This window comes from Xiphophorus hellerii, chromosome 8 (assembly GCF_003331165.1).
Source record: "Xiphophorus hellerii strain 12219 chromosome 8, Xiphophorus_hellerii-4.1, whole genome shotgun sequence".
NCBI classification, from domain to species: domain Eukaryota; kingdom Metazoa; phylum Chordata; class Actinopteri; order Cyprinodontiformes; family Poeciliidae; genus Xiphophorus; species Xiphophorus hellerii.
The window spans coordinates 29,307,086-29,322,762 of NC_045679.1; the positions used below are offsets into that span (position 1 = coordinate 29,307,086).

The window sequence follows — 15,677 nt, forward strand, 5'->3', positions numbered from 1 at the left end:
GAGAACCCCCCACAGGGCTCCCCGAGGGACACGGTCGAACGCCTTCTCCAAGTCCACAAAACACATGTAGACTGGTTGGGCGAACTCCCATGCACCCTCCAGGATCCTGCCGAGGGTGTAGAGCTGGTCGAGTGTTCCACGACCAGGACGAAAACCACACTGCTCTTCCTGAATCCTAGGTTCGACTATCCGACGGACCCTCCTCTCCAGGACCCCTGAATAGACCTTGCCAGGGAGGCTTAAGAGTGTGACCCCTCTATAATTGGAGCACACCCTCCGGTCCCCCTTTTTGAACAGGGGGACCACCACCCCAGTCTGCCAATCCAGGGGAACTGCCCCCGATGTCCATGCGATATTGCAGAGTCGCGTCAACCAACACAACCCTACAACATCCAGAGCCTTAAGGAACTCCGGGCGGATCTCATCCACCCCCGGGGCCCTGCCACCGAGGAGCTTTTTAACCACCTCGGCGACCTCGCCCCCAGAGATTGGAGAGCCCAACCCAGAGTCCCCGGGCTCCGCTTCCTCAGTGGAAGGCATGTTGGTGGGATTGAGGAGGTCTTCGAAGTACTCTGCCCACCGGCCCACAACGTCCCGAGTAGAAGTCAGCAGCACACCATCCCCACTATAAACAGTGTTGGTGCTGCACCGCTTCCCCCCCCTGAGACGCCGGATGGTGGACCAGAATCGCCTCGAAGCCGTACGGAAGTCTTTCTCCATGGCCTCTCCAAACTCCTCCCACGCCCGAGTTTTTGCCTCAGCAACCGCCCGAGCCGCATGCCGCTTCGCCCGCCGGTACCCATCAGCTGCTTCCGGAGTCCCACAGGCCAAAAAGGCCCGATAGGACTCCTTCTTCAGCCTGACGGCATCCCTCACCGAAGGTGTCCACCAGCGGGTTCGAGGGTTGCCGCCGCGACAGGCACCGACAACCTTGCGGCCACAGCTCCGATCGGCCGCCTCGACAATGGAGGCACGGAACATGGTCCACTCAGACTCCATGTCCCCCACCTCCCCCGGGACGTGTTCGAAGTTTTGCCGGAGATGGGAGTTAAAGCTCCGTCTCACAGGGGATTCCGCCAGACGTTCCCAGCAGACCCTCACAACACGTTTGGGCCTGCCAGGTCTGACCGGCTTTCGCCCCCACCACCGGAGCCAACTCACCACCAGGTAGTGGTCAGTGGACAGCTCCGCACCTCTTTTCACCCGAGTGTCCAAGACATACGGCCGCAGATCCGATGAAACGATGACAAAGTCGATCATCGAACTGCGGCCTAGGGTGTCCTGGTGCCAAGTGCACATATGGACACCCTTATGCTTGAACATGGTGTTCGTTATGGACAATCCATGGCGAGCACAGAAGTCCAGCAACAGAACACCGCTCGAGTTCAGGTCGGGGGGGCCGTTCCTCCCAACCACGCCCCTCCAGGTCTCACTGTCATTGCCCACGTGAGCGTTGAAGTCCCCCAGCAGAACAAGGGAGTCCCCAGGAGGAGCACTCTCCAGTACCCCCCTCTAAGGACTCCAAAAAGGGTGGGTAATCTGAACTGTCGTTCGGCCCGTAAGCACAAACGACAGTCAGAACCCGTCCCCCCACCCGTAGGCGGAGGGATGCTACCCTCTCGTTCACCGGGGTAAACCCCAACGTACAGGCGCCGAGATGGGGAGCAACAAGTATGCCCACTCCTGCCCGACGCCTCTCACCCTGGGCAACTCCAGAGTGGAAGTATGTCCAGCCCCTCTCAAGGAGACTGGTTCCAGAACCAGAGCCGTGCGTCGAGGCGAGACCGACTATTTCTAGCCGGAACCTCTCGACCTCACGCACTAGCTCCGGCTCCTTCCCCACCAGAGAGGTGACATTCCACGTCCCAAGAGCCAGTTTCTGCAACCGAGGATCGGACCGCCAGGGTCCCCTCCCTCTGCTGCCACCCATCCCACACTGCACCCGACCCCTTTGGCCCCTCCCACGGGTGGTGGGCCCATGGGAGGGGGGGCCCATGTTTCCTCTTCGGGCTGAGCCCGGCCGGGCTCCATGGGTAAAAGCCCGGCCACCAGACGCTCGCCATCGTGCCCCCCCTCCAGGCCTGGCTCCAGAGTGGGGCCCCGGTGACCCGCGTCCGGGCGAGGGAACACCAAGTCCAAGGTTTTCCTTCATCATTGGGGTCTTCGGGCTGCTCTTTGTCTGGTCCCTCACCTAGGACCTGTCTGCCTTGGGTGACCCTACCAGGGGCATGAAGCCCCAGACAGCATAGCTCCTAGGATCATTGGGACACTCAAACCCCTCCACCACGATAAGGTGGCAGCCCATGGAGGAGCCCAGTCTTCTCGTTGAGAAAATTTGTTCAATTACATTGAGAGAACAGTTGACCAGATCCATAATTTGAAGATTTGGTGGATGTACAAAAAACGACTCCAAGAAAAAGCAGCACAAAAACAGAGGAAGCAGGGCAATCATAGGTAGGAAGGGAGCAGGGGAAAAAAGCATCCGCATTCACAGAGAGATAGAGAGAGAAAAAACCAGCCATCTTTCTCCAAAGCTTTTTAAATGGGATTCAAATCAAGAAGGCATGAAGGGTGATCCAAAAGAGGGATGTTTTTTTTCTCATGGAGGATGTCTGTTGTGAAACCCAGTGTGGTCCTGCAATATCTCCAGTGGGATATCTTTCTATGCAGGTTCTTCTACCTATTAGGGTCCCATGTCTTGGTGTTCCTTGCAAAGTTCAAACAAGCAGGTGCGGAAGGAGGTGTGACCTTTGAAGGCATTTTTCTTCCTTAAGTTCTTCTCTTGCAGATCCCGTCATGAGAAAGACCCTTCATTCAAATCTTCAAAGGCTGTCCATTGCATCATCTGGTTTCGTGGCGATGACAGTTTTTTGGATCTACCATTTGGAACTTTTGTCCCCAAAAAAAGACAAGGGTTTGGTTTTTTTTTTTTTTTTTTTTACCCCTCCAGGGGCTCTTTTGTGGGCTCTAGTGTCCCTTATATGATAGTAGGCTGACAGGAAACGGGGAAGGAGAGGGGGGAAGACATGCGGCAAATGTCGTCGGGTCCAGGAGTCGAACCCGCGACGGCCGCGTTGAGGACTCAAGGCCTCCAAATTTGGGTCGCGCTAACCGCTACTCCACCACGGCACGCCCCGGGTTTGTTTGGTTTGACAAAGTGCAGTGTGAAAAAGAACCACAACAGCTGAAATTTTAGCAAATTTTAATTTTGGTCTCCAATCAATCCGAGTCCACTGGGCTATAAGGTTGGAAAACAGCCTTACTGCATCCAACTTCTTTGATTATGGAAATTTCTTGCTTGCCATTTTCTGACAGGAAGTCTTTTTGTCTTCAGGAAGTCATAATAGCATTTGCATAAATCCAGTGCAAATCCAATGTTTTTTTTCGGTTTTCAACATTTAATCAGCTGATAAACAGTCTGTTTGACTTTAATTATTTTTGTCTCTTGCTCACATTTTGAAGCTCTATCTAAATCTAGCTTTTATCCAGCAGGAGACATCTTCACCGCATCCAGCTTTTTCTCCAGTAGTAAACAACTGCAAAACTAGATTCATGATTCCAGTAGTTCCACACATGCTGAAGGAATGTTTTTGTAATAATTAATTTCAAACATTGTAAAACCTTTTCCTCTGTGATCAACAGAAAACATGTTATATACCGCTGCTTCTACAAACTTCCGGGGATTAATAAAGAATTTCCAAAGACATGGGCAGAATCCCATTAGGAACGAAGAGAAAGAGACTTGGCTCAATGGTGAGGTGACCACTTGACCCAGTTAAAGTGTCTTTTACATTGAAATCACTTTGCAAAACCTAATACCATGTTTGAAATGATCTGAACTCAGACCCCAAGATGATTTCCATACACATGGCTGAAATTAACAAAATTTCAGAGAACGGTGAGGACGACAACGTGTTCTTGTTCCTCAATGAGAATGCTGTCGAAGAACGACACGGGCTGCGAGTGTCGAGAGTTGTACGAGTGTGTAAAGTACGTCTCTAAATCTTTAGCTTCTGTTAAAACACCACATGAATCAGTATTAAAGTCTGACATTTGTGCGGATTCAGAGCGACTTGGGAGGATTGAGAGTTTTGCAGAGAAAGTGGACTTCTTTCCTGAAAGCCCATCTGGACTGCCCATTTGGAGATGAAGGTTCAGCATCTCTGGTGCAGGACGTCTTTCTTCTAAAAGATGAAAACAACTTGTTGGACAGTGTCTTCTATGCAACATTCACCTCAAACTTGTAAGTCATGTCTCTTCAGGTTTCAATGTTCATAGAGTTTAGATTTTGTTAACCTCTTAATCTCCAGCTTAATGATTGTACCATGTTTAAAATGAATGAACTTCTGTTATTTAGCTGCCATGATGTTACAGTAAAGAGATTCCTGCAATTATTTTTACTTTTATATATGCTAAGTTATGAGCATTTTCAGAGGGTATCTCAAATGTTGTCATTATATATCCTAATAAAGTTCTAGTTTCATTGATAAAAAATTACTTTGTTTTTACCAGGTTTTTATTGAATATATGTTCAGAAACACACTGTCTACTTATTTGATGCATAAATTGTATGGAAAATGAGACCTCTGGCAGGAGGTTAGGGTAGTTTCTGTATAAACTGAGTAGCCTAGACCCCACTATTTCTGATGTGGTAGTGTCCCTAGTGTCCAGGGTTAATGTTGTTTCTGTGCTGGTAGTAACAGAACCTCATTTGCAGGGAACCGTCCAGTACCTGCAGTCAGTCCGCTGTCTGCTCCTACAAGCTGTCAGACATCCAGCAAGTTTTCAGGGGGAACTTTCTGACCTTGAGTAATTCTGGCTGCTGGGTGAGGCACACAGGAGTAGTGCCTAACCCCTACCCTGGTTCAGTAAGCACCAAACAAATGTAAAATAAAAGCAATGAAAATGATCAGTCTCACATGATCTCTGATCTGTATTATCAGTGTATTAATGATGAAATGCGAGCCAGTGGTGTGAGGACTTCTCATGACCTCCCAGACTCAACCCTGCTGTTTGTGATGAACCACCCTCTGATGGAGCAAGTTGTGACACCGATCACTGGGAAGCCCCTGCTGGTCCGGTCTACGGCCCAGTTCTCCAGAATTGTTGTTGACAAAGTAACCTCTCTGGATGGAGAGCAGCACAACGTCATGTTTATTAGCAACAGTAAGTAATTGGATCATATATAATGACTCAACACATCTTGGCGTTGTTGGCAGGATCAGACTGGACAATGGCTGTCTTGACCAATGAACAGGAAAAAACTACATGCAGTTTCACTTATAATGTAAGAGAAATCTGGAGTGCAGTTTATAACATTACACAGTAAAAAACTTAGCAGCAATTTCGCTCTGAATACCAAGAAAACCAAAGACATCATCATTGACTTCAGGAAGCAAAGCACCGACCCAGCCCCTCTTTACATCAATAGCAAGAGTGTGGAAAGTGTCCACACCACCAGGCTTCTTGATGTCCTCACCTCCGCCGACATCTCCTGGACTGAAAATATTACAGCAGTCATCAAGAAGACCCAGCAGTGGCTACGCTTCCTGAGGATCCTGAGGAAGCTGCTGTTGACTTTCTATTGCTCATCCATCGAGAGCCAGCTGACATACTGCATCACACTATGATATGCAAGCTGCACTGTTGCAGACTGGGTGAGGCTATAGAGCAGGGGTGGACAACTCCAGACCTCGAGGGCCGGTCTCCTGCAACTTTTAGATGTATCTCTACTTCAACACACCTGAGTCAAATAATGACGGTCATTAGCAGAACTCTGGAGAACTTGACTGCACTTAGGAGGTGATTCAGCTATAGGATTCAAGTATGTTGGACCAGGGAGACGTCTAAGAGTTGCAGGAGACCGGCCCTCCAGGACCAGGATTGCCCACCCCTGTTATAGAGGGTTGTAAAGGCAGCTCATAGAATTGTTGGCTTCCCTCTCTGATGGATATTTACATCTCCTGCTGTAGAGCTATGGATCTACCGAGGCAATATTGACCAAGATGGCGGTGCGTGAAGAACGCGAGGCTCAGCGTCTCTCCAGAATCTGCTCTTTAGTGGTTTTTTATCTTTTCATGACTGGACTTTTTTTTCGGAATTGCACAGCGTTGCTGCACTACAGCAGACACGAACTTCTGGACCTTTGGAGCTACAATTTTGACTCTATGATCGCCGATCTCCGACTCATCCCAGAGATCTCCAGAACACCGGAGACTGCTCACTTCTCCCGGCCGGGTGGAAGGGTACTCAGGCCGCGACGAGAACGTAAACAAAGGCGGGGTAAGCGTGGAGGGGTGCGAGCTAGGCTAAAGCTAACACCACATCGGCTCCCTTTACCCAGCATTTTCCTCGCCAATGTCCATTCTCTGGCTAATAAAATGGACGAGTTACGACTATCCATCACGAGTGACAGACGGATTATGGACTCAAATGTCATGTTTTTCACCGAAACATGGCTAAACAACAGCTGCCCGGATAATGCTATCCAGCTAAGTGGACGCCACACACACCGAGCCGTCAGGACAGCAGGTGACTCCGGCAAGACCAGAGGCGGAGGTTTGTGCATTTATATTAACAAAGCTTGGTGCACAGACTCTGCTACTACCGAGAGTCACTGCTCACAGAATGTGGATTTTTTAATGGTCAAATACAGACCTTATTACCTCCCAAGGGGATTCACCTCGATCATCCTCACTGCCGTGTACACCCCTCCCCCCCCCCCCGGATGCCAATGCCAAGCTAGCCATGAAAGAACTCTATGCGGCTATTAGCAAACACCAAACCAAATACCCCGAGGCTGCTTTTATTGTTGCAGGTGATTTCAATCACTCCAAATTGAAGACAGTTCTTCCCAGATTCCACCAACATGTCTCCTGCCACACCAGAGGAGACAAGACCCTGGACCATGTCTACTCCAATCTGGCTGGAGCCTACAATGTGACACCCCTCTCCAACATCGGCCAATCAGACCATCTCTCCCTGTTCCTCACACCTCAGTACTTACCACTCATCCAACATGTGAAACCTACCGTGAGGACAGTAAAGGTGTGGCCAGAGGGCTCAGACGCTGTGCTCCAGGACCGGTTCAGGAATACAGATTGGACTATTTTCCACCATACAGACTTGGATCAGTACGCCTCATCTGTACTGAACCATATTTCCACCACCATAGAACGTGTCACCACCTGCAAACGCATTACCATGTACCCCAACCAGAAACCCTGGATGAACTGAGACGTTCGTCTCCTGCTGAAGGCCCGCAACATCGCCTTCAGGTCAGGGGATGCACAGACTTACAGTGCAGCCAGGGCTGAGCTGAAGAAGGGAATCAAGAAGGCCAAACACCACTACAAAAGTAAGGTGGAGGATCATTTTTCTAACGCCAACCCCCGACGTATGTGGCAAGGCCTTCAGATTCTCACAGACTACAAGAACCCCAATACCACCCCCGCTTCTACTGATGTCTCCTTCCTCAATGAACTTAACAACTTCTATTCTCGTTTTGAGAGAGGGAATACCACAACTGCAACCAAAGCAGCTACCACCCCAGGCCAACAGCCACTGACTTTCCTCCCCACTGACGTAGGAGCAGCTCTGAGCAGGATTAAATCCCACAAGGCTGCGGGTCCTGATGGCATACCTGGACGTGTCCTCAGAACGTGCTCTGGGGAGCTGGCAGCAGTGCTGACGGACATCTTCAACCTGTCCCTGGCCCACGCTGCGGTACCGACCTGCTTCAAGTCTACCTCCATCGTCCCAATCCCCAAGAATCCCAGCCCAACCAGACTCAGTGACTACCGCCCGGTAGCCCTTACCCCCATCATTACCAAGTGCTTGGAGCGGCTGGTAATAGCACACCTCAGATCCTGTCTCCCCCCCACACTAGACCCCCACCAATTTGAATACAGGCAGAACAGGAGCACAGAGGATGCAGTCTCTATAGCACTGCACTCTGTCCTTTCTCACCTGGACAGTAAGAACACTTACGCCAGACTGCTGTTCTTAGATTTTAGTTCAGCATTCAACACTGTCATCCCATCACAACTCATTACCAAACTCACAGACCTCGGCATCAGTCCACTCATGTGTAACTGGTTGCTCGACTTCCTGACCAGTCGACCTCAACATGTCCGGCTGGACAACCACTTCTCATCCACCATCATCATAAACACCGGAGTGCCACAAGGCTGTGTGATGAGTCCCTTCCTCTACTCCCTCTTCACCTACGACTGCAGACCTGTCCATGGCTCTAACGCCATCATCAAGTTCGCAGACGACACCACGGTGATCGGCCTTATCAGAGATAATGACGAGGCCGCTTACAGGGAGGAGGTAGACCGTCTGGCTGAGTGGTGCGACAAAAACAACCTGCAGCTGAACACCGAGAAGACCAAGGAGCTTATCGTGGACTTCAGGAGGAACGCTGACCCACATCCACCCATCCACATTAAGGGGACAGTGGTGGAGCGTGTGGACACCTTTAAGTTCCTGGGAGTCCACATCTCCGAGGACCTGACTTGGATGACCAGCTGCTCCAAATTCATTAAGAAGGCGCATCAGTGCCTCTTCTTCATGAGGACCCTGAGGAAGAACCACCTGTCCTCAGAGATCCTCAGGAACTTCTACCACTGCACCATTGAGAGCATCCTCACCAACTGTATTACAGCTTGGTACGGGAACTGCTCTGTCTCTGACCGGCAGGCGCTGCAGAGGGTGGTGAAAACTGCCCAGTATATCGCCGGGGCACCGCTCCCTGCCATCAAGGACATCTACAGGAAGCATTGTTTGAAAAGGGCCGGGAAAATCACGAAGGACTCCACTCACCCAGCACACACACTCTTTTCACTCCTGCCCTCTGGGAGGCGTTACAGAAGCCTACGGACCAGAACCACCAGGCACCGGAACAGCTTCTTTCCCACAGCTGTCACGCTTTTGAACGCCTCCTGACAGTAAAACATAAACTATAAGGACTGTACTCCCCTATCCTCTCATACAACAATAACACATGGACTATCCTCACACACACACATCACGGACTGTTTTCTTCACACACACATACAACCTGTAAATTTTATCTGCCATTATTTATCTATAATCCATTCCCTAACATTCTTATATATTCTGTATAATCTGTATAATCTGTGCATATAGCTCCCATATTTATATTTATACACAATATCTATATCTCTTGCTATAACCCCTTATAGTCCATATAGATAGTCTTGTACATCTGTAATATTATGTCTCATAGAGCACTTCTGGATAGATGCAAACTACATCTCGTTGCTTGTACTTGTGACAGTGCAATGACAATAAAGTTGAATTCTATTCTATTCTATTCAATTAAAACTCAAAAATAAATATTGATTTTTAATTTTAAAACTCAATATTTAGTTCAACTTGTTCTGTCCCCTAGACTCTGGTTGGCTGCAGAAGGCGGTGTGGTCTGGTGATGATGGAGGGCGAATCATTGAGGAGTTGCAGCTGTTTAAGAATCCTCAGCCCATTCGCTTCCTTCAGCTCTCCTCTAGAAGAGTAGGTTACAGCTACATGTCTGTAGACTAAATGGACCTGGAGCTAACCTTTGAACTCTGATGATCTGCAGGGTCAGCTGTACAGCGCAACTAGAACTGCTGTTGCTCAGCTCAGTGTGAGGGACTGCAGCCGCTACACATCCTGTGCTGACTGCCTTATAGCCAGAGATCCATACTGTGGCTGGAACCGTCTCAAAGGCCTGTGTGCTGCTGTTGCTGGTGCTTCAAAATTCTCCATGTATGTCACACTAACTAAGACATGTTCATTGTGTGCTACGTTTATAATCAGAGGATTTAATTCATTTGTGGCAGGATCCAGAACCTCATTGATGGTGGTGTTAGAATTTGCCCAAGCTCTCATTGCAAGTATTCCCCACATAAAGCTCTTTACACACATTTACCTTAGCGAGGAGAAAAGTAGGATAATTTTAATGGCTGTTTTGGCTTCTCCCACAGTGTCAAAGCAGATTACCGACATCTATCTCACAGTTGACGTCGCACAGTTCCTCCCCTGCTCCCCTGATACCAATCTCCCCATGAGATGGCGCTTCTCTGGTAAAATCCTTGAGCCCGGTCCCCGACACATTCTGCTCAGCCAGGGACTCGTTTTAACACCTTCCTTCACTGATGAAGGCCTTTACACCTGTGAGACAGTGGAAGTAGTTAAAGGCAGAGAGCACAAGAAGGCAGTGAACCAGTACAACGTTAAAGTTTCAGAGGGTGGGGGATCCTATATTCATACTATAGTTATCTCTGTTTTAGCTGTTTTTTGTTTCCTGTGTCTAATGTTCATCATGTACACACGGTGTAAATAGAATTCTCGAACCGATTTCAGTGTTGTCAGCTGGGAGTATTAAGATTGGGGGTAACAGTGGCACTGGGGAAGCCGTAGCAACCAAAGTGGAAGAGAGTGATGCCAAAACACAAAATTTATAGTTTGATAACAGAACAATCCACTTCTGTTTAATTTTGTGCAGCACTGCAGGCAACTCAATGCAAAAATAAATGACTAAAATGATTAATGTGTGGTTACTCATGCTTGTAACTATTGCTGAAACTATTAATTGAATTAATCAATTATTAAAATAATCATCACTTAATGTATTAATAGATTTATTGTTAACTGGAGTATGCAGACTCTAGAAGCCAATTTGTTAAAATAACACCAATGAGCACCAATTAAGAAGAAACTACAAAAATATATTTTGTGTTTAAGATTTTAAAAAAGCATTGTCTGCAATCTGTTCTAGATACATCTCCTCTGGTGGCAGTTTTAGCTTCATCTGGTTCAACTTTTGTAAAATAATAATAAAATAAATCAAATCCATTAAGCACTTTTTGATATTCAAATATTATTCAGTTAATTAGTATATGTAATCCCGATTTCAGCCCTACATGGAATTGATGAGTCCAGAGGAGCTGGGGTTTTCACATAATGATATTCTAAGTATTTTTTATGGCTGCAGATGCACTATTTGCTGCAAATGATCGAGCATTCACTATGGAAATGTTGTCAATTTATTTTAGGTTTTAAGATGATAATATGCTAATAATCCCATAAAACAACAAACACTTTTTTTAAGGAAAAAAATATGATTGTATGTGTATTATATATGCATCTGTGTATGTATATATAAATTAACTGATTTAGTAGTGTAATAATTACCATATTTATGTTTATAGATATATAGATATTTCCTACATTGTTTGCACTGTTTTGGAGCTGGCTTTATCACACTATGAAATGGAATTTCATTGCCGCTTTGTTTGAACACCCAATTTGGAATCATGGGACACAGAGGGCCATGAAGGACACACCGGACCCTTCCTTCAAATCTGGGGAAAAGAAGGACGCAATTGGAGGAGTCTTTGAATTCAGACAGGCCCTGTTGCCACGCTACGATTCTATCGGCCTACAAATCTGGCCTTCAAAGGATGCAGCCCCTGCTTTTAAAAATAAACATGTTTTGGTTCCTCTTGAGTTATCAGAAGTAACTTGCCTCTACATAATCACCCGTAACAGGTAAGCCATAAAAACGTTTTTTACAAAATGAAATGTTCTAATTGACCATACTCAAGAATGCCCTTCTTAAGGTTAAATGCTGTTTCAAATAATGTAATGCAGAGCTTTACTTGCATGTTTTATGCATTATATAAGTTGTAAAGCAATTACAGATGCTAAGATGCTAAGATGCTAATGGAAAGACCAGAGGTAAATAAACTTGTTTAAGAGATTAATTTCATAAATTACATATCCATGTTTCTGAGTCATTTCAGCTGAGATCTTCTAGCTATCAGAAGCTGTGATGTCCAACTATAAGACAGGAAATAAACTGCTGTTTCCATAACAACTGTCATAGAAAATATGTTTTTTCTTTATTTCCTGTCTGAGGTCATGATGAAGAGTCAGGTAGCGCTCCTTTATGTCCTGATCATTATGAGCGAAGGATCAGCCCAAAGCCTGAAACCCCGCCGGAGCGTTTTCTTCTCAGGTCAGTGTTTCACCTGGACTCTTTTTTGGGAGAGGGATTGTCTCAAATAACCAAGGAAACAGAGTTAAAATCAACAGTCCAATTTATTAAAGCAAAATATAAGTATTGACGATGCGTAAAAACAACAGAGAAATAGTTGACCATTTCAGCGCTGGACCACTGCCAAGCATCCTGAAGGAAGCAAACACAAAGTGGCCCGAACAACAGGATTAAACTCTTTTTAGGGACCTAACCAAGTTATGGCCTAAAGAGGACGTTCCCCTGAGAAATCAGCTCCAATATAATGTGTGCATGTGTGTGCATAGATAAAAACAACTTTCAGATAAAATTATTTTAACACATCAATAAAAGCGATCTGATTAAAATAACATTTAAGGAAGTAAAACCCTAAACATGAAAACACAATCCTATGACATGAGGCATCCCTGCAACAACAGTAAAATGTCCAGACTCTTGCAGAAGTATTCACACCAAATAAACTTTTCTACTTTTTGTCATATTGTAAACACAAACCCTAGCGTCTTGAAAAGGATGAAAATAATACGAATGTAGCATGAACATGTTTTTACCCCCATTACTGTGATATATCTAAATAAATTATAGGAAGGTCGTCTAAATTCAGATGCCTGCTAATTAATAAACGGAGTCCACATGAGTGTCAATGTCAAAAACATTAAGAATGGCATACAGTAACATCACACTGAGGTAAATATCTGATTTCAAAAGTAGCCTGAGGATGCCGGTTGGATTCTTTCACTCAGATATTAACCTGAAGCTGTTTAAGGAGCCAGACTTTATCGGTTTGAGCTCCCTGCTGGTCAGAGAAGACATCGGTCTGCTCTTCGTCGGAGCCAGAGGAAAGGTCATCACGCTCAGTTTGGATGACATCACTGTAAAAACCAGCGAGGTAGGAACTGGGCTTGGGTGGTGAAATGTCAATGAAAATACACAAAATGCAAAAGGAGACTATAGTGTTTTTGGAATTGCACAGTCAATAATTAACTGTAAGGACTTAGCAGGAAATATTGAGATTAATTTGTCAAAGCAATACTTTCATCATGTGGTTTTATTTCATTTATGAATGTCAGTTTCCATCAAAATACTGATATTGAACTCCAATTAAAATATTTAGTTTAATCCTAAGTATTTAGTTACCAAGCTAAATATTTAGTTAGCAAACTAAATAATTAGCTTGTATACTAAATATTTTGCTGCTAAATATTTAGCCTGCTAATAAAATATTTTTAAGCTAAATATTTAGTTACTCAGCTAAATATTTTAACACTGAAACATTTATAAATTAATGAATTACCTGCTGAAAATAAGACTGAAAAATTTACCCCAACTTATTATCCCCGAGCAACAAAGCGCTGCAAAGGCCTATTGCAACCATGGGATTTCTTATTTCTCAGAATATATATGCCTTTTTGGAGGCTTTAACATATTCAGAAACTCACCAAAGTTTATCCAAAATTGTCCTTTAACTAAAATGTTTGGATTCCATGACATAAGTGGGTGTGGCCAAACTGCTCCCCTAATGTGATAGGACAAACCATAGAGATCTGAAATTTGGTATGTAGGTAGATCCCCCCCCCCCAAATAAAGAAAAAAATTCTCTTGGAGGTACCCCCTGGAATATACAGGGAGGAGGCCATTTTGAGTTGAAGGGAAACTTTGGCGATTTTTAACTTTTACACACCTCGAATTTTGCCCGGATGTTGCCCTATTGGCTTAATTTTTGGTTAGGATACAGTTATGAGGTGAGACTTTAAAAGTTATCAAAACAATTTCATTTTCATATTAGTTCAGGGGGCATGGCTGAGCAGCAAACTTGGTGTACTTGCCAAAGCAAACGAAACGCTGTGACTTTCAACTTGGCATAAGTTGGCATGTTTTGATTGTTGAATCTATGTTGCATGATATTGTGTTTTTGTGTTTGTTATGATGTAAAGTACTTTGAAATGCCTTGCTGCTAAAATATGCTATACAAATAAAATTTCATTGACTGATTGATAAGTGATTTGATGTGACAATCCTATGTCGTCATAGTCTGACATAATCTAAGCCCCCCCCCTCAGAACAGGAAGACTCTTTTTTCTTGGAAAGCTCCATCTCTGATTCCCTTGACCTAATCAAGTCAGTCAGGGCAGTCTTGAAGCATTGAAGGTCAAAAGTTATCAAAGGATTTTTTTGTACGTCAAAGCATGTGGGCGTGGCAAAGCCTCAAATCTGACCATTCGCCATCAAACATCAAAGTGGAATAACTTCCCCAGAAAAGCTCCCAGGTGCACCAAACTTCATTTGTATCATCACAGACCAGACCTCATCACACTCACATGGCCATTTACTGACATTACCTTAGCCCTGCCTCTTTTCGACCTGTTTTCCTGCAATGTTTTTTTCCTTTTACTCTGTGGTTCATGCAGATTTCAACCTGTGTTAAATAGAAATAGAACAGCTTGATGGTAAATCCTTCTTTCAACACTCTGCTGGCGCCAGCATTTGGGTGTGGCCGAATGGCAAATTCTAATCCCTCACTGTTTGCATACGGTTGTCTCTAAATCACACATGACTCATCCTATTTGCACTAAACTTGTTAGGATTAACCTTCGTTAACCTCTAAAGAACCCAATAGCTTGAAATTGTAATTTGACTCCACTGCGCCTCATAGGCTATTCCAACAGCTATGTCTCCTTAAGACATCAAGCGATCTGCACCAGATTTTTTGTGCATCGTCCGGGAGCGCTGCTGACCACATCAGTGTGTACCACCTAGTGGACAGGTGTGAGAACTGCGCGAGAGCATCAACGTGCCGAGCTGCTGGAGGTGCTGGAGCTCGCCAGCAACCCTGTAAGGCTGAAATGACACGGAGCTGCAAGGGCCTCCAACTCTACTTGCAGCTTTAATTTTTCATCTTATTGCTGTCAAATCTTTACTGTGAATCTTTACAAAATGTGCCCCTTATGATAGATATTCCTATTTTTATATTTATACCTCATGTAAGGAATTTCACAAACATTCTCCCCATAAACATGTTGACTTTGTTTTTTTGTCAGATTAACTGGATGGTGACCTCTAAAGAAAAAGCCCTGTGTAAGGTGAAAGGCAAGAGCATCGAGGTACACTACAGCACATTAAAATAAAAATGTCCTTTTGGTCTAACACTACATGTCAAACAAGCGACACACACTCAAGGACACACACTGGACCTGGTTATCAGTAAGGGTGTGAATATTGTCTCTGTAATATTTTTACTGTCTCTGTAACTGATGTTGCCCTGTCGGATCACTTCGCTGTTATCTTTGAAAGTTCTTTATCTTTTAACCCACTTATACAAACAGCAACCATCACAAAACGTTCTCTCACTGAAAACACAGCAGAAACTTTTAATCAAATCTACTCTTCCTCCTCACCCTTAAGCTGTATTAACGTAGATACGTTGGTAAATGATTTTCAGTCTATAGTCTCAGATATTATTGATTCCATTGCCCCAATTAAAATGAAGGTTGTGTCTGGCAGGAAGAAATCTCCATGGAGAAATGCACAAACAGTTAGATCTGCAAGACAACTCTGCCGTAGGGCAGAACGAAAATGGCGTAAAACTCAACTTCACGTTCATTGTGACATCTATAAAGAAAGACTACGTAAC

General features: G+C 45.1%; 1 protein-coding gene and 2 long non-coding RNA genes across 3 annotated transcripts; 2 read left to right on the top strand and 1 right to left on the bottom strand.

Moving 5' to 3' along the window:
• Positions 1–3,488: 3,488 nt before the first annotated feature.
• On the bottom strand, positions 3,489–7,223 carry LOC116723850 (uncharacterized). Its single transcript, XR_004340051.1, has 3 exons — positions 6,083–7,223; positions 5,845–5,846; positions 3,489–3,499 (listed from the first exon to the last, which is right to left on the bottom strand). It is a non-coding gene; the product is annotated as an uncharacterized LOC116723850 (long non-coding RNA).
• Positions 3,633–4,235, top strand: LOC116723852 (uncharacterized). Its single transcript, XR_004340053.1, has 3 exons — positions 3,633–3,753; positions 3,845–3,990; positions 4,068–4,235. It is a non-coding gene; the product is annotated as an uncharacterized LOC116723852 (long non-coding RNA).
• Positions 4,946–9,986, top strand: LOC116723842 (semaphorin-4D-like). The gene is made up of 4 exons (XM_032569033.1): positions 4,946–5,166; positions 9,419–9,537; positions 9,608–9,774; positions 9,849–9,986. The coding sequence occupies exons 1-4, from the start codon at positions 4,959–4,961 to the stop codon at positions 9,940–9,942; spliced, it is 588 nt and encodes a 195-aa protein (XP_032424924.1). The 5' UTR covers positions 4,946–4,958; the 3' UTR covers positions 9,943–9,986.
• The last annotated feature ends 5,691 nt before the right edge of the window (positions 9,987–15,677 follow it).